Source organism: Tupaia chinensis, unplaced genomic scaffold, assembly GCF_000334495.1.
Source record: "Tupaia chinensis unplaced genomic scaffold, TupChi_1.0 Scaffold000182_1, whole genome shotgun sequence".
Classification (NCBI taxonomy): domain Eukaryota; kingdom Metazoa; phylum Chordata; class Mammalia; order Scandentia; family Tupaiidae; genus Tupaia; species Tupaia belangeri.
Genome location: NW_006159657.1, coordinates 9,134,560 through 9,157,838, shown reverse-complemented (window position 1 = coordinate 9,157,838; position 23,279 = coordinate 9,134,560). Strand labels below are relative to the sequence as shown.

The following is a 23,279-nucleotide window of genomic DNA, read 5'->3' as shown; positions in this document are numbered from 1 at the left end:
ACAGTACAGTCACACCATCGCCGCAGCTAGACTACAGTGCACACACACCATCGCCACAGCTAGACGACAGTCCGCACACACCATCGCCGCAGCTAGACGACAGTCTGCACACACCAATACTGGAAAGAATTCAGGAGAAGGATTATGTCATGCAGGACTCTAAAATCTTAAACATCCCTGTACTCACTTGTTTAACAGAAACGCCTTAAGGACCAACTAAAGGTATCATGTTAGGCTCAGGGGTTAACTGTCTATAAGGCCAGCCCTGTCTTCATGAGGCTTACATTCCAGTGCGAGAACATAAATAACAAACAAGAATGCAGCTGGATGCTGATGCAGCGGTAAGATCCAATACTGTAAGGCAGACCCACGTGAGCAGGTTGCCGATTCAAGTCGAGACCTCCCTGACTACTCTAGGCAGGTACGTGCCATGATCTGGGCTGGCTGCGGTGGGAGTGTATTAGTGTCAAGACCCTGTCACAGGTGCTCCATCTCTGTCTCTCTGACGGAATAAATACACTTAAACAGGAGGGCTAGTGTGGTAGTTAAGTGCTGTGTAGTAGAAGCTGAATCACACGTGGTTGACCGGGGTTTGAATCCCAGTCCCTGTGGCTTGAAAAACAAACTGTGCATGTAGGCCTAAAAGCTGGTGGGAGGCAGAAATGAAGGAGAGGGGATTGTGGCATGACCACACCCTATGGGAGGTACTTTTTTCACCTTTCTCTGGTGAGTGCACATGTCCTTTGACAATTAAAAAAAATGCAAAAAAAAAAGAATAAAAAGAAAGCACGAGAGAGAAAAGAGGAAAAAAAAAAAAGGTAGGCAAACAAAATAATACCCAATAATGGTCAGAACTATGGAAGAGCTGTAAGTAGGAAACGGAACACAGAGCGACCACGCAAGAGTGGAGGATTCCTTAGGTAAAGTGGTCAGACACTTCTGACCTCCACTTCCTACTGAGGTGGCCTCTAAGCTGAGCCCTCACTGACAGAAGGTAGCCAGCCAGACTTGGGTGTAGAAGAAATGTTTCCCAGAGAGCGGCAGTGGCAAGTGCAAAGGCCCTGAGGTAGGTCTGAGCTCAGAATGGCCAAAGAACAGAAAACCAACGTGGTGAGCAGGAACCAGGAAGGCAGAACGAACCGGCTCACCCAAGACCACAGCCTTGGTGAAGAGCTGGCGAGTTTTCTAAGAGTGAGGGAAACTCCCTAGAGAGTGCTGAGCAGAGGAACGGCATCGTATGACATGGTTTATATTTTAGCAGTTAATGCTGCTCCTAAGGGGATGAATCCAGAAATCGGACACGAATTCAAAAGACACGTCGACGTAACAGCAGAGCTGCTCCTTGCCATTACACTTGTCTTCCCTTCACAGTGCTTCTTATTTCAACTCCTCAATGGACTTCTGTGGCTGTTACAGGAGGGGAGAGACCAGTGAGTCTAGTTCCCTTTCACTTATTTGCCCAGCAAGGTCTCTTTACGTAACAAGGCAGACAGCGCTGTGACATCATCCCTGTTAGCACATGTCTAAACGGCCGGGTCGCCTAAGGCCACTGCTTGTTCTGATGTGACCCACATCAGCCTGGGGAGAAACAGAAGATGGAGAGGCTGAGATAATCGTCATGATGAAAAAATCACAATACAGTAAACCCATGCTACCGCTCCCAAGCTGGAACTAAGGCGATTTTACACCTGGATGCGATGGCCTCTTCGCACATACGCTGGGTTAAGAAGCACTGGAAACAACGGCCACTGGCAGAGTGTGCTTTTCACGAGCTCAGAAGACACTAGTACCTTTCCAAGCTCCTAAGAGCTACACCTTAGTTACAACTCCTGAAGGCAAGGGCCCGAGTACTCCGCTCACCAGTCAGAACTTGATTCAAATGGAAAGAATGAGTCCAAATGTCACCAGACTTCTCTGTGTACATAATTTCTTTGGGCAGAATTCTGCACAGTAGATTTCAAAAGCATTCTTCATAATTGTAGTTAAGCGTCACTCCCCCCACAACCAACCATTTTGAGAAAAAAGTCTACCCCTTTCTCTTTCAGATTCTTGGAACCAGAGAAAAAACACGTAGATGAAGATTTTAACTGAAAGGAAAAAAATAACGACAGAATTGTTTTCAAGAAAACAAAAGCCTGATTTCCATCGTTAAACTACCCTGGTGAAAAACAGATATTTGGGGAAAAAAGAATTTTAGCGATAAGACTGTGAGGACGGCAGCTGAATTTAAAAATAGTCTTATTTTGAACTTTTAGAGTTTAGGCAAGGAGCCAGCTGTTAACAATTTTTCCTTAATTAGCCCTAAGATGTTTGTATAGACAATGAAAATTGGCAAGAAGGAAAATTATCACAGTAGATCTGAACTCAAACGCCTCTGGGGGTAGGGCAGGTAATATAAGTATTTTGTTTTTCTTTTCCAAAAATTTTTTTAATTGCCAGAGGGTGTGTGTGTGCTTAACAGAGACAGAGAGAAAGGGAGGAGAAAGCCCCCCTGTGAGGTACAGTCATGAGCAATCCTTTCTTCTACATCCCATCAAGATTTGGGGCATGTTGGGAACCAGCAGTTAGCATAATGGCTATGTCGCTGAATTCCCACGTAGTTGACCGCGGTTCGCGTCCCGGACCCGGTGGCTTAAAACTCACGCCAGGCGCGTGTGCGTGTGTGCCCAAGATCCTGAGAGGAGAATGGAGGAGAAGGGATTGCGGCGTGACCATCTCCCCTGGGGGGGGTGATTTCTCGCTTTCTGTCTCTATGTCTCTGTCTGTCTGTCTGGCGAGTGCACGCACCCTATAGCGCAAACCTCTCAAAAAAAAAAAACTAAAAAAAACTAAAAAAAAAAAGATTTGGGGCATGCATGCACACACATGCCAGATGTGGTTTTCAAGCCATCAAGGCCAGGATTTGAACTCCAATTGGCCATGTGGGATCTGACTACCTAAAAGGCCAGCCTAATATAAGTACTCTAACTGGTTAGGTGTACAATGAAAAAAAAAAAAAAAGAGCCTGAATCAAAAAGGATTTTTAAAAAATGCCACTGTTGATATCGGCAGATGGCATAATGGTTACGTTGCTGGACTCCCACATAGTCAACTCCAGTTCAAGTCCCAGACCCGGTGGCTTAAAACCCATGACAGGTGCATGTGCACCCAAAATCCCAAGAGGAGATTGGAGGAGAACAGACTGCAGCATGGCCATCTCCCCAGGGGATGATTTTTTGCTTTCTGTCTCTCTCTCTCCAGCAAGAGCACACACCCTATAACAAAAATCTCTCTTAAAAAAAAAAATGAAAAGAAAGAAAATGCCATTGTTGCCCCAAAACAAAACAAAACAAAAATACCTATTTGGGTTTAATTCTACCCATACATTGAAGACATCAACTGCTACTACAGCACAGGGAGGGCAAGCTGGTCTGTCCAAGTTAATAAGGGTTCAGATTTCTCCAACCCTTCAGATAGCAGAGGCCTTTCCACTCAGGCAGGCAGAGGCCCGCCTCACTGCCTCCCAATCTTGAGATGCCTAGAACATGAGAGGGGCTATTAAAAACATATCACCAGGGGTCAACAGACAGCATGGTGGTAATGGTGCTGGACTCCCACATGGCCAACTGTAGTTCAAGTCCTGAATACAGTGACTTGAAAATCACACCGGGCACATGTGCATGCATGCTCAAAATCCCAGGTGGAGAGTGGAGTACAGGGGATTACGGTGTGGCTGTCCCCTCTTGGGGGTAATTTTTCATTTTCTCTCTCTGTTTCTCTGTGGGGAATACATATGCCCTATGGCAAAAAAGTGGGGAAAAAAAAAAAGTATCACCACAAGTGATTTGGTGGAGCAGAAAGTCCCGTAGAAACACTGCATGCACTGCATTCAATTTAAAAAACAGTAAAATGGGGACCAGCAGATGGCATAATGGTTACACTACTGGAGTCCCATGTAGTCAACTATGGTTCAAGTCCCAGACCTAGGGGCTTAAACCTCATGCCAGGCATAAGAACATGTATGCCCAAGATCCTGAGAGAATGGAAGAGAAGGGATTGCCGCATGGCCATCCCCCATGGGGGGATGATTTCTCGCTTTCTGTATTTCTGTCACTCTGTCTCTGTGTTGAGCACACACCCCCTATAGCAAAAATCTCTCTTAAAAAAAAAAAGTAAAACAAATGAGATTAACTTTAATAATCTACATTAATTTAACTCATCCAAAATATGTCAACACATAATCAATAAAAAAAAATTATGAGTGACCTCTTCTATGGCCTTTCACTTATACTAAATCTTTGAAATTCACTTTGTCTTTGCTGGATTCCCAGTAGATCTCCTCTCCCAGGACTAGCCACAGTGGCCAGCAGTCAGCAGTCAGCACGCTATGTGGCCCAACTGTAGCACTAAGAGCAAGGCTCTGGACGGTGGCAGGGCCTTGGGCAAGACCCTGACACTTCTGCACTGGCTTTATCCATCTATTCTGAAACAAGATAGGTCCGGAGAGCTCTTGTAGACCTAAACGTCTGTAGAGTTCTTTTTCTGAAAAATGTGCCCATTATATCGTTTTAAAAAGTCAGATGAATATGAAGAGGAAGAAATCGGGAAAGGGAAGATGAGGAAGGAAAGAAGTTAAGGACATAGGAAGGAAAAAAGGAAAGAGGTCAATTACGGGCTACGGGGCTAGACAGTGGCAAAGCAGTGAAATACAACACTCTGCAAGGCTGACCCTCAAGAGAAAGTTCCAGGTCTCTGTCCAGAGACCTCCCTGAGAATGCCGGGCACATATGTGCCCATGATCCAGGGCTAGCTGGGGGTGGATCACAGCACGGACTCTGTTGGGGGTCCCATTTCTCTGTCTCTGTCATTCTCATTCCTAGAACTAATAAAAAGAAAACTTAAAAAAAAGAGGCTATGAGTTCCTGTTGCTGACAGCTCCTCATCTCCTGGGGAAGTAAAACTGCTGGGAGCAGTGGAAGTGGGGTGAAGGGGAACAACTTCATCTCTCTAGCTGGTACAGATGAGAATGTCTCCCTGGAGCTTGGGGCGTGAGAAGGACGAATGAAGGAAAAGGCAACCACAGCTGGGAGCTCACATCTCCAGACACATCATCAGTACCGCTTTATATGACAAAGGAAATTCATCATCCACTTGTCCCATTATAACCTCCTGAGAATTTAAAATTGATTGGCAGTAAATTGAATGCCAACATCACCTGAGTATAGATGGCAGCGTCAAAGCATCTGTTACTATTGATTTACTAGACATTGTTCTTTTTTTTTTTTTTTAGAGAAAGATTTTTGCGTGTGCTTGCCAGAGAGGGAAAAGACAAAAAGACAGAAAGCAAGAAATCACCCCAATGGAGGGATGGCCATGCCGCAATCCCTTCTCCTCCAGTCGCCTCTTGGGATTTTGGGCACACATGCAGTCACCCAGCGAGAGTTTCAAGCCTCTGAATCCAGGACTCGAACCATGGTTGGCCATGTGGGAATACAGCGACGTGACCATTAGGCCATCTGCTGGTCCCAACACTGTTCTTTAATATCTATTGATAGTATATAACGTTGGCTTTTTTAAAGAAAATTACATCTTAGAGAAGATACAAAGGAAAAATACTAAAATGTCAAACATAAGAGGCAAATAAATTGGTAGGAAAGTTAGCTGAATCACATGTGTCATTTATAAGTCTTGCAGATTCAAATTCTTGCCCAAATTCGTAGCCAGGCCTATTTGAAAACCTAATGTTTTTAGAAAATTGAGATCATCAGAAATCTTCAAAGGTGTTTCTTTTACTTTTCATACAGCAATTAAATTTAAAACTGTATCGAGTCTCAATAAATCCTGATTTGATTTCAAAAAAAAAAAAACTTCTAATCCTAACTCCAGGGCAGAATAATACCATGGCACACCCAAAGTTACCTGGTAAGACACTGCGATTATCCACACACATGGAGAAGATGCGCTCGTAGACAAGCTTGCCTGGGAAGAAGGACACATGGTGTTAGCATCACACTCCTCCTGAGCAAACACTAAATAAACGTGTATTCACTGGGGGCTCATGGACAGTGCTCGCACACTTCCACTTGTGATACTCTGCTGCCACCTACTGGGACACACTTTAAACCTTGTGTCTTTTGTTTGAATTTTCTAATCTTTTTTAAAAGAATTATTTCACTTAACTCATTGATTTATTTACTTATATCATTTTAATGTGATCAGAGAAGGACAGAGTGAGAGAGAGAGAGAGAGAGGGGAGTGGAGTGAGAAAGCAAGCCACCAGGTCTGGGACTCGAGCTATAGTTGGCCATGTGGGAGTCCAGCACCCTTAACCACCACGTCACCTGACAGCCTCTGGTTTTTCTAATCTTAAAAAAAATCTTTAGGGACCAGCAGGTGGTGTGGTGGTTAAAGTGCTAAACACTCCCACATGGCTGACCACGGTTCAAGTCCTGGACCTGGTGGCTTGCTTTCTCACTTTCCTTCTCTTTCTGTGTCTCTCTCTGGTCAAATCAAAATAAAATGAATAAATGAATAAAATTAAATAAGTTTTTTTAAAAAAGAATTCTCTATTACTTTAAAAAAAATCTTTAAAGGGCGCACGTTTGTTAATTACGTACAAAAGATTGTACTGACATGGTTCAATTCTCAAGATGTTCTTTAAAGATGGCTTAAATGGCTCGTATCATCGCTTACAAGTGTGTCTGGGGGCCAACAGGTGGTATGGAGGTTAAGGTGCTGAATCCCACATAGCCAGCTTCATGGTACGAGTCCCAGACCCCGTGGCGAGAACTGTGCTGGGCTCTGATAGCAATAGTCCAGGAACACCTGGGCCATCAGGAATATTGTCAAACTCCCCCGGTGATTTCAATGTACAGCCACGGCTGCGAAGAGCTGTTCTAACCACTCTTCCAAGTAAAAGCTCTAGGAAAGGCTCAGAGAACAGGACCCAGTACTCGAAGCTGCCTGCCTTCTTCCTCCTGGTAGGACATGGGACCTGAGGGTCCCCATGGCAGTCACACCTGGTGCAGAGAGGACTCCCCTGTGATGACTACAGAACTCTACCCTGGGGTAGTGTGAGATTTCACCTCCTCGCTCACACAGCATGCCGTGGTGGGCAGCCGTGTAGCTTCTCACCTCCTCTGGGCACAGAATGGCCTTCATGTGAAAGGCCATTACCTCCTCTCCAGAAAGCTGCCTATCTCTAAAACTCTCAGGTCATTGGAAAAGTCGTGACGTATTTAAAATGGGCCATGACTTCTCCGACGACTCAATAGTTTCTTTAGAAAAAAAAAATATGCAAGGGCAAGTAGGTAGTGTGGTGTTGAGACGCTGGGCCCCACATGGACGATTGTGGTTCAAGTCCCAGATTGGGCAGCTTGAAAGTCATGCTGGGCACATGTACGTTGTGGCGAAACCCTGGGAAGAGACTGGAGGAGAAGGGATGTGGCATGGTCATCTACCCAGAGGGTGATTCTCACTCCCCCCCGTCTCTGTCTCTGGTGAGTGTACACACCCTACAGCCAAAAGCTAATATATATATATACATATATACACACACACACACACACACAATATATATATCTTTTTATTTCACAATCATATTATGAAAGGCCTTTCAATGAAGTTACATTTGACTGCATCGGCTATTTTTCTCTTGTTAAGCCAGCGGGCAACTGTTATGAAAATAATACCCAATCCCAGATTTAATTCCTGCCTTGATTAGCCTTCTTACAAACCAAGGACACTGAAATAGCTAAATACTAAGTGGCAACAGCTGGCATTCTCTGAGCACATACTTTGTGCCAGCCATTATTCAACTCTGTCCACTCTGATCTGGCAGGCAAGCTCTCAGAAGACCAAAAAAAAAAAAAAAGGTACATCTTTCTTTCTAAGCATTTTTCATTTAATTCTTTCCAGAAACGCTCAGAGGCAGGGCCTGTATGTACCCACTTTACAGGTGAAAGGCTGAGGCCCAAGTTCACACAACTCTGAAGGAGAAAAAGCAGGTGAGGAAGCCAGAAGGTCACCCGTCTGCCCACTACCTCTGGTGACGGCACCTGTCTTTTTACTGAGCGTTCTGGTCTCTGGATGCCAGGGGCCATGCCCTCCGCCACACACCAGCGCAGGAAGATGATCCAACTCTCTGCCAATCAGGTCAACAAGCACTCAGCACCTGTCCCGTGTGGCCACGCATCTTCTCACGGAGCAGATGGTAACGACAATGTATGGAAAGACTGGCCTCAGGACTCCAAAATCCTACCCATGCTGGACAGGGTTCCAGTCCTTCCTTTTGTTTTTTTTAAAGAGCTCTATGGCATGTGTGCTCACCAGAGACACAGAGAAAGTGAGAGACCACCTCCCGCACCACTATCCCTTCACCTCCATTTTCTTCTCAGGATTTTGGGTATGCACGCAGACCCAGACGATGCATCACCTTGAGAGAACTCACATGTCCAGCATGAGTTTCAAGCCGCCAGATCCCAGACTCAAACCATGGCCAACATGTGGAGTCCAGCACCTTAATCACTACGCCACTGCTGACCCCACATTTCTTTTCTTAAAGTGAAAATTCATTCTCCCCAGAGAACTGCAAAGCTCTGAGCACCCACTGATATAGACTGCCTCACCAGGCCTAAGGAATATTACTCCCAACAGATTCAAACGAGGGCAGCCCTGGGTATCATGCTCATTTTTCCTCCTTCCTCACTCAAAAAGTAACATACCCTGTAGGTGCCCTGCAACCTGACTTTGCCAACACACCCTTGAGCCCTTTCCCTCTGGCTACACAGCACATATCTTCGTCCAGCCTTGGAGCCTTCAGGATTCCACAGCACAGACCTACTGCAATTTATTTAAGTGCTGCCTAATCGACAGCCACCTGGGTTCTTCCCAATCTTTTGTTATTACAGATGGGATAAATTCCCAGAGGTGAAATTGCTGGCTCAATAGTACACATATTTGTAATCTTCATGCCGTGTGATATTCCCCCAAGAAAGGTGTGAGCGACAAAGCAGACCAGGTGTGATGACCACAGAGCATTACTGACACTCACCATGCTGGTGACCTTGGTCTAACTACTTTACTTCTCTGTGCCTCAGATTTTCCTCTATAAAATGGGGGCAGTAATGGGCTCTATCTCACAGGGCTGTTGTACAGACCACATGACTTCACATCTCTAAAGCACCAAGAATAGTCTGGCCCAGGGGCAGTATTTGTTGAGCATTTACCACGGTTCCCCAACTCCCTGCCCGGCTATTTCTGGGGCATGGCAAGGACAGGAGGCATCAGATGGGCTCCATCCCAGCTTGCCGAGGTATGGGTCCGGGAGCCACCTGCAGGTGCTGGCGGGTGAGCCAGCCAAGGTTCTCTCAAGGTGATGCATCGTCTGGATCTGGCCAGGCTTGCAGGGTAGATGCATCTGCACCCAGAGCTGGTCTCACTCTGGGATGCTGACTCACTCAGAAGACCAAAAAAAAAAAAAAAGGTACATCTTTCTTTCTAAGCATTTTTCATTTAATTCTTTCCAGAAACGCTCAGAGGCAGGGCCTGTATGTACCCACTTTACAGGTGAACAGCTGAAGCCCGAAAGGTCACCCGTCTGCCCACTACCTCTGGTGACGGCACCTGTCTTTTTACTGAGCGTTCTGGTCTCTGGATGCCAGGGGCCATGCCCTCCGCCACACACCAGCGCAGGAAGATGATCCAACTCTCTGCCAATCAGGTCAACAAGCACTCAGCACCTGTCCCGTGTGGCCACGCATCTTCTCACGGAGCAGATGGTAACGACAATGTATGGAAAGACTGGCCTCAGGACTCCAAAATCCTACCCATGCTGGACAGGGTTCCAGTCCTTCCTTTTGTTTTTTTTAAAGAGCTCTATGGCATGTGTGCTCACCAGAGACACAGAGAAAGTGAGAGACCACCTCCCGCACCACTATCCCTTCACCTCCATTTTCTTCTCAGGATTTTGGGTATGCACGCAGACCCAGACGATGCATCACCTTGAGAGAACTCACATGTCCAGCATGAGTTTCAAGCCGCCAGATCCCAGACTCAAACCATGGCCAACATGTGGAGTCCAGCACCTTAATCACTACGCCACTGCTGACCCCACATTTCTTTTCTTAAAGTGAAAATTCATTCTCCCCAGAGAACTGCAAAGCTCTGAGCACCCACTGATATAGACTGCCTCACCAGGCCTAAGGAATATTACTCCCAACAGATTCAAACGAGGGCAGCCCTGGGTATCATGCTCATTTTTCCTCCTTCCTCACTCAAAAAGTAACATACCCTGTAGGTGCCCTGCAACCTGACTTTGCCAACACACCCTTGAGCCCTTTCCCTCTGGCTACACAGCACATATCTTCGTCCAGCCTTGGAGCCTTCAGGATTCCACAGCACAGACCTACTGCAATTTATTTAAGTGCTGCCTAATCGACAGCCACCTGGGTTCTTCCCAATCTTTTGTTATTACAGATGGGATAAATTCCCAGAGGTGAAATTGCTGGCTCAATAGTACACATATTTGTAATCTTCATGCCGTGTGATATTCCCCCAAGAAAGGTGTGAGCGACAAAGCAGACCAGGTGTGATGACCACAGAGCATTACTGACACTCACCATGCTGGTGACCTTGGTCTAACTACTTTACTTCTCTGTGCCTCAGATTTTCCTCTATAAAATGGGGGCAGTAATGGGCTCTATCTCACAGGGCTGTTGTACAGACCACATGACTTCACATCTCTAAAGCACCAAGAATAGTCTGGCCCAGGGGCAGTATTTGTTGAGCATTTACCACGGTTCCCCAACTCCCTGCCCGGCTATTTCTGGGGCATGGCAAGGACAGGAGGCATCAGATGGGCTCCATCCCAGCTTGCCGAGGTATGGGTCCGGGAGCCACCTGCAGGTGCTGGCGGGTGAGCCAGCCAAGGTTCTCTCAAGGTGATGCATCGTCTGGATCTGGCCAGGCTTGCAGGGTAGATGCATCTGCACCCAGAGCTGGTCTCACTCTGGGATGCTGACTCATGCAAAAGACACTTGCAGCGGCTGGCAAGGAAATCAGGAGCCAATGTGCTGATTCACCGGGAGAAGCAGACGCCTCTGCTGCCCTGCTCCCTACAGACGACTGTGTGGGAGGACCCATCAAGCCCAAGTGGTGGCTGGTCTTTGGGCCCCTGAGGGCCCAAAGCACCTATCGCTCCAGATCATCCCTCCAGCCCTGCCACGTCCTCAGGGCCACACCACCCTCACCTGCAGGCTGTAACACCAAACGAGCCAGGTGTCCCTGCAGCCCCACCTGAAGTCTCAATGTAGCAGCTACAGGGAGCCATTAGAACACAAGTCAGAGCGTGGCCCTCCTCTGCTTATCACCCTCTGCTGGCTCCTCATGCTCTTAAACTGAAAGCCCGAGTCCTCCCGGGCTGACCAGGCCTGCCATGATCTCCAACGACATGGCTCCTGCTCCTCGCCCCATGCTCCCCCTATCCCAGCCACTTTGGCCTCCTGCAGCTACTCCTTGGCCTAACCTGCCCCACCCCACCTTCTGCCCCATAGAGCCACAAGCCCCTTTGAACACTCTGTCTAAAATCACAACCCTCCTCTCGCCCTTGCCCAGTTCCCTCCATTCCTGGTTACCCCTCACCCTGGTTCTCCACAGGAGTGGTCACCCTCTAACACTCGGTGATTGGGCTCACTTGGCTGCTCAGATTCTCTGTCTTTTTTGGAACCTTAGCAACACAACGGCTGGGACTTTTGTATCTTCTATTTGCCTGATGCCACGTCTTAGGATCATCTGAACCCAACAAGTCCTGTCTTTCAGCTGGGACATCTCTTCTTTTTGCCCAGTTAGTACCCACTCCCCTTTCTTCTGGTAACCACATCACCTCTTTTAGGAGGGCACAGGACTCTAGTCAGCTAGTTCATGCCCTGATGCCAAATGGCTCGAGAACTGACACGTGAGCCAAGCCAGACCAGCAAGATGGAATTCCAGGACTTCTGTCAGAATGCTTGCAGAAGGGAGCTCTCTCCTTGCCTGAGACCACTAGCAGTAAAGCTGAGAAAAGCTGAGTCAGTCTAGATTTTTCCAGACTGCATGGCTTTGAAAGGTCATTCTGCCTGGGGCATGGCGCATTAAGACTAGGAGCAGAGAAGATGATGCAGCAAGACTTCAGAGAGCTGCAGCAGGAGGAGAGGACTATGGCTAGGATTAAGGCTTCAACAGCAGACAGAAAAATGAACACAACAGAGAGAGATTATTAAGGAGCTGAAACCGAAGAACTTGGTGCCTGGACACGGACACGTGGGAAGACACTCCCAGATGTCTAGCCTGGGCAATGGAGCACACCCAGTGCCATCCCAGTGGGGGCAGGGGAAGGGAAGGAAGATGCCATGTTCGGTTCTGAACAAATGAGCTTCAGATAGAGCCAGTTCAGACTGGATGCATGGTCCCCACCTTGCCTCACTTTAGTCACTTTACTAACCCATCAGATGACAGAAAGTAGAATCTTCTTTTAAAAACAGCACCCTTGATACTGGGCATGGGGGTGATTTGAGCTCCCACATGACCTACCTAGTTACTGAAACCAGAGTAGAACCTAATTTATTACATATGTATGTATGTAGAGATTTTTGCTATAGGATACATGTGCTCACCAGAGACAGAAAGGGAGATGGTCATGCCACAGTTCCTTTTCCTTCATTCTCCTCTCAGGATTTTGGGCACACATGCACACACCCAGCACACACAACAGCGTGAGTTTCAAGCTGTCAGGTCCAGGACTTGGAACCATGGTCGACCATGTGGGAGACCAGTGCCTTACCCACTATGCCACCTGCTGGCCCCTGCAGAATCTAATTTAAAGCAACTCTACCACCCAGCTCTTGACAAAACATATTCCTAAGATTTCTTTAAAGTTTATTCACTATTTCTTTATTCATGTATTTCTTCTATGAGAAAGAAATCATTTCTAAGAAATCATAGAAGAAATAAATGAAAGAGAATTATTTATTTCCTCTCATAAAAGAGAGAGAAACAGAGAGAGGCACCCCCAACAGGATCTTCTCACAGTAATTCCCCCATCTCAGCTGGCCCAGACCATGGGCACACGTGTGCATGCCGGCATGCTCGGGGAGGACCCTGACACCAACCGGGGACCTATCCCACTAGGTCCAGTTGTGTTACCACTGGGCCACCACCTGCCCTCCCTAGATTTAAGAGGGCTATACTAGGTACTTACCAAATGTATCGAGGATGTCTGTGATAAGGACAAACTTGCTTGGGTAGAACTGAATTACACTTGTATCCGAAAGAAGCTTTGAACACTAGAAACAGAAAAAAGCAAAGAAAATTCACTCCGGCTGTCAGAGCTGGATAGGACACTCCAGGCCTGGAAAATGAATCATTTCTGTGAACAAGTTCAGATTCTTGTCCTGTGCCAAGCCTGGGCTAGGCATTGGGACATAATAAAAGCAAAACCTTAAAGTTTTTCATTCCTTCTGAGAGAGAGAGAGAGAGCAGAGGAAGAGACAGATGGGAGGTGAGAGGGAGGGGTAGGAAGAGCTCTCAAGCCACGGTTTACCCCAGCAACAACCAGTCTGGATCAAGGGCACACATGCACCTGGCATGAGCAGGGAGATCTCCAGCCCCTTCCACGATGGCCCAGCATCACAGAGCACTGCAGCCGGCCTGTCTGTGCTTCTCACACTGGGAGCCAGACTGCTCACCACCAAGCTTAGGAAAAAAAGACACTATCAGGGCTGGCTGATGGCGTGGTGGACTCCCACATGGCCGACTGTGGTTCAAGTCCTGGACTGGTAGCTTGCTTTCTCACTTTCTCTCTCTCTCTCTGTTCCTCTCTGGTCAAATTAAAACAAATAAATAAAATAATTCTTAAAAAAAAAAAAAAAAAGACACTAACACCTTGTTCAAGAAAAACCACAGGACAGGAAATCGTACTTAGAAGGGCCCTGGGTCTATACTGAATCAGAATCGGCACCCCAACCCACTGAGAGAGTGAATCACAACCCTCTCAGGAGACCCCATCTTTGTTCCACCTGCTTTCCAGCCTGGCTTCCTCTAGTTTACGCCATGGTGGTCTAGATTCTTAAATGTTCTTTGCTATGAAATGACAACATAAGAAAAGTCCTATGGCTTTTTCTTCTTTTTAAGAATTACTTATTTAACTCCATTTGTTGCTATTAATACTTTTTAATTTGACCAGAGAGAGAGAGAGAGAAAGTAGGAAAGCAAGCCACCAGGTCTGGGGCTACAACTGGCCATGTGGGAGTCCAGCACCTTAACCACCACACCACCTGCGGGGCCGTCCCTATGGCCTCTTAAACTCACGTTGGTTATTTATACTCATTCCAAATTTCCCTCTGAAAGGAAACATGACCAGCTTCAAAGACTGCATGTTTCCCTGGAACAAGGATTTTCATGCAGGGAACATTTCAGCTGTGCAAGGAATTAATCTCTACACTCTTACTCATGACACAGGGCCACTGACATAATCAGGACTCCTAACAGAAGACTACTGGCACACACCATGATCTCAGACACCCCAGATTAAGTCACCTTTTATCATCAGAAACAAAAAATGCTACTTCTACTTTGAAGAAATTAAAGTCCTAAAATGCTTAAAAATTCAAAAGTCAACAAAAAGAATTAGATAGCTTTGCTGTGTTTTATCATTCCAATGGTTGACTCATACATAGAAAAATGTTACTTAAGAATTTAAAAATCCGGGGACCAGCAGTTAGCATAATGGCTATGTTGCTGGACTCCCATGTAGTCGACCACGGTTCGAGTCCTGGACCTGGTGACTTAAACTCACACCGGGCGCGTGCCCAGGATCCTGAGAAGAGAATGGAGGAGAAAGGATTGCAGCATGGCCATCCCCCCTGGGGGGGGGGGCTGATTTCTCACTTTCTGTCTCTCTCTTTCTGGCGAGCGCACACACCCTATAGCAAAAACCTCTCCAAAAAAGAAAAAAAAAAAATTTTTTTTAAATCTGGGACCAGAAAGTAGTGTGGTGGTTAAAGCACTGGATTCCCACATGCTGGCCATGATTCGAGTCTTGGACATGGCAGCTTAAAAATTATGCAGGATGCATGTGCGTGTATGCCCAAATTCTCAAGAGGAGGATGGAGAAGGGATTGCAGCATGGTTATCCCTGGGATGTGATTTCTCACTTTCCCGCTCTCTGTCTCACTCCTCTCTGGCAAGCACACACACCCTATGGCAAAAACATACATACATAAACCATAGTAAAATAAAAGTCTGGGCTGGCTCCATGGCACAGCAGTAATGCACTGCTCAAGAGAAGCTGGATCCTACAAGGTAACACAGTTCAAATCCTAGACCCGGTCTACCTGAAATATGCTGGGCATGTGTGAATACCCAGCATCTAATCTGCTGGAGGACTGGAGGAGGGAGATTACAGTGTGACCAGATTCAGTAATGCCTCCTCTCTCTCTCTCTCTCTCTCTGTCTCTGTCTCTCTCTCTCTCTCTCATAGTCTCACATATGCATGCACACTTCTATTATGAGTAAATCATTCTATCATGAGTAAAGAAAACAAACAAAAATTATTGAATATTTAAAAATTATTGGATATTTAATAGGCACTTCCACTATGCAGAGAAGAGTTACAACACCTGCCATGCCAGGAGATAGGCAGAGACGTGTTTCCAGCGTGGTGCTGTTACCCCACGTCTGAACCACGCATTACCAGCTTCTCCTCAGCGTTACTTGCCGCCAAGGAAGTAACGTGTCTGACTGTGAAACACCCTCTTGCAGCCCAGATGTTATTTGGGGGAAATGTAAGCTGTTAAAACAATGGCACTGATTCCAAACACAGTGCTTGGATGTATGTGGAATTCCATTTCCTGAGGCCTCCGCCTTGTGATTTTCATATGCCCTTTAAGAGAGCTCCAACTTAAACACTTGCCCCATGAGATCTCAGAGCTGGAAAACAAAAAACAAACAGCTCGGACTCCTAGAGACTGTTTACAACACAGCACTCGGTTCCCAGGGAAGCAGCATCTCCTGAGTTCCTACCCAGAGTCCAGCTTCCAGAGCCTCTTGGAGATGAGGTTTTGCCCACTAGTGAAGTCAGAGAAGATTCAAACAGAAGATTCCAAATTAAACACAGCTGGGGCTTCCCTAACATCTGTGCACTGATTTTCTCCTAAGCTGGTTTCAAGCTGGTTTCACAGAATATATATTTCATAAAGAATAACAGGAACAAGAAATTATTAAAGCCATAATTATCTTATGACATTGCCTTTTTTTTAAAGTTTATTTATGTCTTTCATATGAAAGACAAAGAGACAAGACCCTCAATAGGGTCTCAAACCATCATCCCCATCCCCAAACCTTTCAACCAGCCAGAATGCCTGACACATACTGTGTGAACAGGTTGACCAAGGAACCGAACCCTGATCTTCTATTCAACCTCCAGCATCGCAGGGCCTGTGTCTCTGGTGTGCCACAGTGACTGGTCTGTACTTATCTTTCGAATTACTATTCTGAAGATGCCAAAGCTGTTAAAACTTTAGTGCCATTTCCTAAACTGATAAGAATCAGGTATCCTGGTGTCTGTGTGTGTTAAAAACACAAACTTCCTGCTCCACGCCAAACCTACTGGTCACGACCTCCAGCCGAGGCACCAGAGAGTTGGTGTCTGTAACCAGGACTGCAGGTGATTCCCGCACATGGGCACACTTGGAAACACAGGACTCATGCTGACCATGGTCTGAGGTGTGCTCTGAAGGAACAAAGCATTCTGTAAAGCAACCGTTTCCAACCTAGGAGGAACTACCCAGGGAACCCTTAGGAAGAATGGGACCTAGGTCCCACACCCAGAGACTGATTAAACTGTCTGGGGTACAGCCTGGACACCAGGACGTTTTTTAATGCTCCTAAGTGATACGTGCCCTATAGCAAAAATCTCTCTAAATAAATACATACCTCGATAAAGAGGCCAGCTGTCTAACCTGCAAAACCCAACTTTACTACAGCGCAAATAAGATTTCTCCATAATCTGCATCAGATTTTTTTTTAAATGAACTGTAAAGCACCTTTACTCATGTAGAGCACATGCACATTAGAGAGAGTGAGAGGGAGATGAGGGTCTGGTCATGCCATGATCCCCTTCCTGCCCTCCTCCAGTCTGTAGGATCTCGGGCATTTGCATGTACCCACTGTGTTTCAGGCTGATGGGGCTGGGGATCTGAACCATGGTTGCCAGATTATCTTTTTTGGATAAAGGAGTCTTATAGAATTGCTAGTATTAACCAGATGTGGAGTTAATTAAACACTGTTGTGATTACTTTAAGAAAACAGAAATCGAACTAGTCCAGATGTAAAATTCTTAGAAGTCACAGTCCTATACCTCAATAGTCCGTGGAGAGACACTGCCAATGAAAACATCTTGAAGAAGCACTTGTGAGTCCAGATAGCTCCTCATTCGAGCCTGTCAGCAAGCAACCCCTAGATCGTGCATCCAGGAGAGGATGGCTTGTGGGTAGTACTGACTCTGTAAACTAACAGAGATTGAAGAGACATGGGTGTTGGCTTAAGTCCCTTCACCAAACACCAACACAAGAAGTCGTCTCAAAAGACTTCAAGTGTCTGGTGTAAAGACTGCCAGGCTCTTCTCCGAGAGTTGAAAGAAACAGGTGAGAAAACAAATGTCACACTGTCATAACCCCAAGTGAGAATGGGATCCATCCTTTGAACTAAAATGTCTGTTCAGCAATCCTTTAACTCTGCTCTGAAAATGGTAATAGAGATTCACAGGAACTGTTCCTTTTAGAGTGCACTACTGAGTGTATTTTGCCAAGACAGGATGATTGATCTTGAAGGCGAACAAACAGAATAAGCTGTTTTTCTTACAGGATTTGCTATTGTCATCCAAGAGTTGTTGCTGGATCAACATCAACAAGATAATTCAATGAATGAACTTTTCCTAACACTGTAAATATGTTTTTCTTGTTATATAATTATGTAGAATATCTTTAAATGTATACTTCAGGGATACCTAGCCATCAGTCCCAAAGATGCCAAGCCAACCTGGTCAAGGAAACCTGAAAGACAGCTGTTCGATCTTTAGTGTGTACAAATCATGTGTCAGGAGTCGGACCCATACCAATGTATGCACAACCCAAGGGGTAACATTAACTTTATTCATCTAATTGAAGAGGGCTTCCTAGAACTGCGCAGTGGCCCTGGGATTAGCTATCTCACAGAAACACAGATTTGTAATTAGGCCCTTTCAGAGGACGTATGTGAAAAAGAAAACAGAAAAAGTGAGGGTAAGACCTTGAAGGCAGACCTCTGAAAACTCTAATTATCCACAGAGGAGTTTTACATAGGAAATTCAGAAGGGGGTAGATTAAAAAATCACTAGACCTGACCTGGATGACTATTTTTAGAGCCTTCACTTTCTGGTCCGAGGCCCAAGCGTCCTTCAGCGACTGGTTGAGCTCTTCTATGCGGTTCACATAATCCTGCTGAGTCAGATTCAGCAGCTCCTTCTGGGATCCCTGTGGGCAGAAGGGAGAGGGTGTAAGAACACTGATAGCCACCACCTCCGTGAAGGATCCCGGGTACCAGCTGAGTGCCAGTCTCTAAGTTTTCCTAATATCCCCCCAAGACTGATAATTTTGTCTTGCAATCAAAGAGGTTCTTTGAGTTTTCTGCTCCAAACGGCTGAGGGTAGACTGGAGAAACTGGCCTTGGAGACAGATCGGATCTAAGCCGTCACCCAGCTCAGTTACTAGCTGGGTGATTGGGGGTGAATTGTTTCCCTACCCGAGCTTCATCTCTGAATGGCAATGACAGGACTTAACCACATTCCACAAATGGTTATTGGGGCCCACCACGTGACAGGCATGGAACTAGATGCTCCAGATACAAAGTCATTTTTGCCCAAGATGCTTGAGCAAAAAGACATTGTTTCTGTACTAAGGGAGCTCAAGGTACTAAGGATAAGATGGACACTGATGCACCTGCAATTAACGTTCAAGAGGAAATGCAATTCCATGAGGACTTGTATCACAGTTCATTGACTCTGAAGGGCCTGGTGAAAGGAGCACAACTGTTTCATGTGCCGCTAAGGGAGAAAAATCACTGATCACTGATGTGTTGCAACTGAGGGAAACGCTCCAATTTGGGAGATATGCAATTTAAGAGAAAAGGCTTGTTTTAGAATGAAAGAAATATGATAACAAAGAAATGGATTATAGACTGGAGCAGTAGGAATGGCTTCCTACAGGTAGTGATATTAAACTTCCAGTGAAGGGTAGGTGTTAACTAGGCACTGGGTGGAGAAGTACTGTTAAATAAACCTAAATGAAAATATTCAGGAAAGAGGAGAAACCACAGCAAAAGCCCGTGAGAGCAGAGAGTAAGACCATTGTGTGGATGAAATGACAATGTAGGTACAGACGTGGCAGCAGCCTCAGCTCACATGAAGTGCTTCTTAACCTGCAGCTCTTGCCAAAGGGCTCATAGGATTGCGGGCCGTGCTCACATACATGGTGAGACCAGGAACTATAACTCTTTTATATGCACCATTCCTGGAATACAAAGAATGTCTTATGTCTTTATCAAAGATATATGAGGAGAAGGTTCAGGAACTTGGACTGATCCCAACTGGTTGCTTGAACTGGTCACTTCCTGTCCCTTTCAGCTGGAAGAGCCACATGACAAGTTTGGGTGAATGGGCTGTGAACAGAGCAGCATGTGTCCCTTCTGGGCTGAGGTAATAAAAGATGACCCTCTCCTCTCTCCAGGCCCTGCAGTGAGACTGTGCAAGCCAAATGCTGAAATGGCAGCATGAGATATCTCTGCATTACACCTGCACTGGGCATGTAACATGAGCAAGAAATGTTACATTAAGCCACTGAGAGATGAAGGTTCACAAGGGGTCATCGAAAAGTTTATGGCAAATAGGTTATTATGAAAAAACTATACGTGAATTTCAATTGTTTTCTTTGCATCAAAAGAAACTCATTTTAATTCCATTTTTCTATGAATTTTCTGATTTCCCCTCGTGTTCGTTACTCAGCATAACCTAGCCTTATCCTTACTAACATATGTTAACTGGAAGCCACAGGACAGCCATCTGCTACTATGGGCAAGAAGAAGCAAGGAAACTAGCATATGAAGGAGAACTAAACTAAAGAGATTCAGTGACAAGAGGCTATACAGACCCAAGACAGACAGAGGGGCAGCTGCCATGTTTTGGGGTGGCTCTTCAGTTTCTGGTTTCAAGCATTGTGCCTTGGGATTCAGGGTCATGCTTTGTCTCCTTCCAGTATAGCTCCTATTTCCACCTGTAGCCTGTTCCACTGGCTGGCAGAAGACTCTGACTCAAGAGCTGTGACTGAAGCTCTTGGCAATCTGCTTACTCCCAGCCAAAGGTGGTTGATACTACACAGACTTAGGGTCCGGTATACCAGTTCAAAATGTGTCATTTCTGAATCAGGAAATAAGACATTGGGCCACTGGACTCTGCTGAGCATCCAATAGCTATTGGGACAAATCTGTACCAAGGGGCAAGAGGCAGGACAAGGCAATAACAACTGCTGTTATATGGCCCTGTGTGGGTTTCAAAGTACTTTCATTCAAACCACATGACTATTCTTTATCCCCCACTTAATAGGTGGAGATAGGTGTAGGAAAGGTGAATGCCTAAGGCCACCCGTTGGTAAGAATTCTAACTGCAGTGGGACCAGCAAGTGACATGGTGGTTACAGACACTGAGTCCCAGACCTGGCGGCTTGCTTTCTCACTTTCTCTCTCTTGCTCTGTCTCTCTCTGGTCAAATTAAAATAAATAAACAAAGTTAAATAATTCTTTGAAAAAAAAAACTGAAGTCTAACTATGGCCTCTAGACTTCGGATAAGACGGTGACAGCAGCTAACAGGTGCACAGTACACACCACACGCTCAGTGCCATTCTAAGCACTTCATATACATCAGCTCCTTTATCCCCTGGAACAACCTTATGGGTAGGTACCATTTAGCACTCTCGCTATACAGATAAGTAAACTGAGGCAGAGAAGAGTTGAACACTTTGCCCAAAATCACAAACTTCTTCAACAGTGGACCTGGGATTCAAACCCAGGCATGTGTTCTATGACAAAAAAAAAAAAACTTAAAAAAGTAATTCCTCCAGACCACATCCAGCCAGCAGAGCAGCCCTAGGCAGCCTTGTTGCAAGGTATAATCTTCAGACTACATAAGGCTGCTTCCCAGGGTGGGGACTCCAGTCAGTTTTTGTCACTAGACACTGTCCCCAGATGACCCAGGTCTGCTCAGGCATCACAATGAGAAGAGACGCCCTCAGAAAATGGGCCTGAGTCGGGCTTCCTTGAGCTCAGCCAACTGCACAGCTGGCATCTGGCCCTGGATCGAGCCGGTTCCTCGGGAGGACCGAGCACAATGCGCAGCTCAAGAATTAATCAAAGAGCAGCCACCCAGATTGATCGCACTTGGCAGAGGAACTAAATGCTCCTGTGTCCCCTGTGCTCAACAAACGACTTGCTCACCTCCTCAAAGTCATCCAGCTCCTCCAACCGGGTCCGGACCTTCTCTGACATTGCGGATGTGGTGGTCCCTGATCGGCCTAAACAGAATGGATTTGTGTCACCCAGATGGCTCTCCTCTTGCACCAATACCCCCTATGGAAGGCATCTCACGCCACACTTCATCATGAACAAAGATGCCAGCAAACGATTTCATTACAGAAAACCCTCCAAGATTTTGAAAGTAATGTCGTTGTGTAACTCAAGTTTCATCAGAAACACTTGCATGGAGAAGATGACCCTGGAGCACAGTGGGCCAGCCTCAGAGAGGTTAACCGCTATGTTTGATATTTACAGACTTCACTCTGATCATGTTTATTCCTAAAGAAAAGCGGTTGAGAAAAGGGTGCCAAAAAGCCATCATGTAATTGTTTTACATGAACAAAAGGTCCCCTCAGGCTCGTCCTCACAGTGTACAATTGTTGGGCCCTCACACCAACACAACGACCTCACTGTCTACCCAGAGGTGGACACTCAGGCTTCAAAGACCTCTCTTTGAGCAACAGGACTGGCTGTGCCTCCTCCCAGCATCTGTGAGCAGGGCCTGGTGGAAAGGGATGAAAGGAAGGACTCCAGGTTGCGGGCCACCCCAGGCAGGGCGATCTGTCCAGCCAGTGCTGCCTTCCTGTTCTGCCTGTTTCCGAACCCTTCCCATCTTCAGGGGGCTTATGCTCCAGCCCTGGGGTCATGTGGCTCACATCATCCCCTGGGTCTTCCCCACCAAGCCCACTACTGGGAATTAACCTTTATTCTCTTTTAAGGCACAGACTTCTCAACTCCGACACCAACTCAGGTTTAAGCTTATTACCAGCTGAGAGCGTGTTGCAGTTATTTCAAGACTAACAGCTGCTATGGTTATGATGGCTCCAAACAACGTGCACTTTATACCTTTATGTTGAAATATGATACACGGGGAAAGTAAATATGTGCACATTTTCGCACATTATAAAATCCCGGGAAATACCACCAGGTTAGATAAGGCCCTGCTGCTTTCGTTCCCAGTAACTTTGATTCACGACACACACCCATGTTACAACACACAGCTATACTGCACTCATTCTCCCTCCTGTTTATTCTTTTCCACTGTGTGAACCTACCACAATTTATTTAACTGCTGGTAGAAGTCTAGGGTGGTTCCTGTTTAGAGCTACAGACACTTCTGTGCCGGCCTCCTGGTTCATATACGCACAAACTTCCCTAGGTTGTGTTTCTCAAACCTTTACACAATCGCTTACAGAGAGGGTATTTCTAATGAGCTTCAGATGACTTCAATGCTGCTGGACCTTGGGCCACACTAAGAAATCCAGAGCTAATGGCAGGGATGGAAAGTTCCTTCAGTGAAGGGCCTGAATTGAATATTTTCAGCTTTGAGAGTCACACTGTCTCTGCTGCAAGTCTCTACCCACTGGAACACAAAAGCAGTGAGAGATAATATGTAAACAAATAGGCTTGGTTGGATTCCAATAAAACTTTATTTACAATGGACTTCATAATGGTTACCAAACCCCGATCTGTGGGAAGCTGCACACCAGCGAGTCTGTCGAGGTTTCTCAGAGAGCAAACAGTTACCATGATTGGTTCCCTTCCAAAAACCTGACCTTCGAAACCTTGCTCTGATTGATCACTAGAATCCCTCAAATTTGCATATCCTGCACCTCATGATTGGTCCAAAAGCAACCAATCATAACCCACCGTTAACAACCAATCA

The 23,279-nt window shown here is 46.1% G+C and overlaps 1 protein-coding gene across 4 annotated transcripts in view; it reads right to left on the bottom strand.

The window, feature by feature from the left end:
• Positions 1–23,279, bottom strand: part of VPS35L (VPS35 endosomal protein sorting factor like) — a 143,579-nt gene that overhangs the window by 106,261 nt on the left and 14,039 nt on the right. For all 4 annotated transcript variants that reach the window (XR_003549098.1, XM_027771090.1, XM_027771088.1 and 1 more), the window contains exons 6-9: positions 21,536–21,612; positions 18,396–18,524; positions 13,214–13,298; positions 5,899–5,958 (exon numbers count right to left, since the gene is read on the bottom strand). Coding sequence is in view for 3 of the 4 variants with exons in the window: in XM_027771090.1 (XP_027626891.1) it covers positions 5,899–5,958; positions 13,214–13,298; positions 18,396–18,524; positions 21,536–21,612 (351 nt within the window). In the remaining variant the exon portion in view is untranslated. The remainder of the gene's footprint in view (positions 1–5,898; positions 5,959–13,213; positions 13,299–18,395; positions 18,525–21,535; positions 21,613–23,279) is intronic.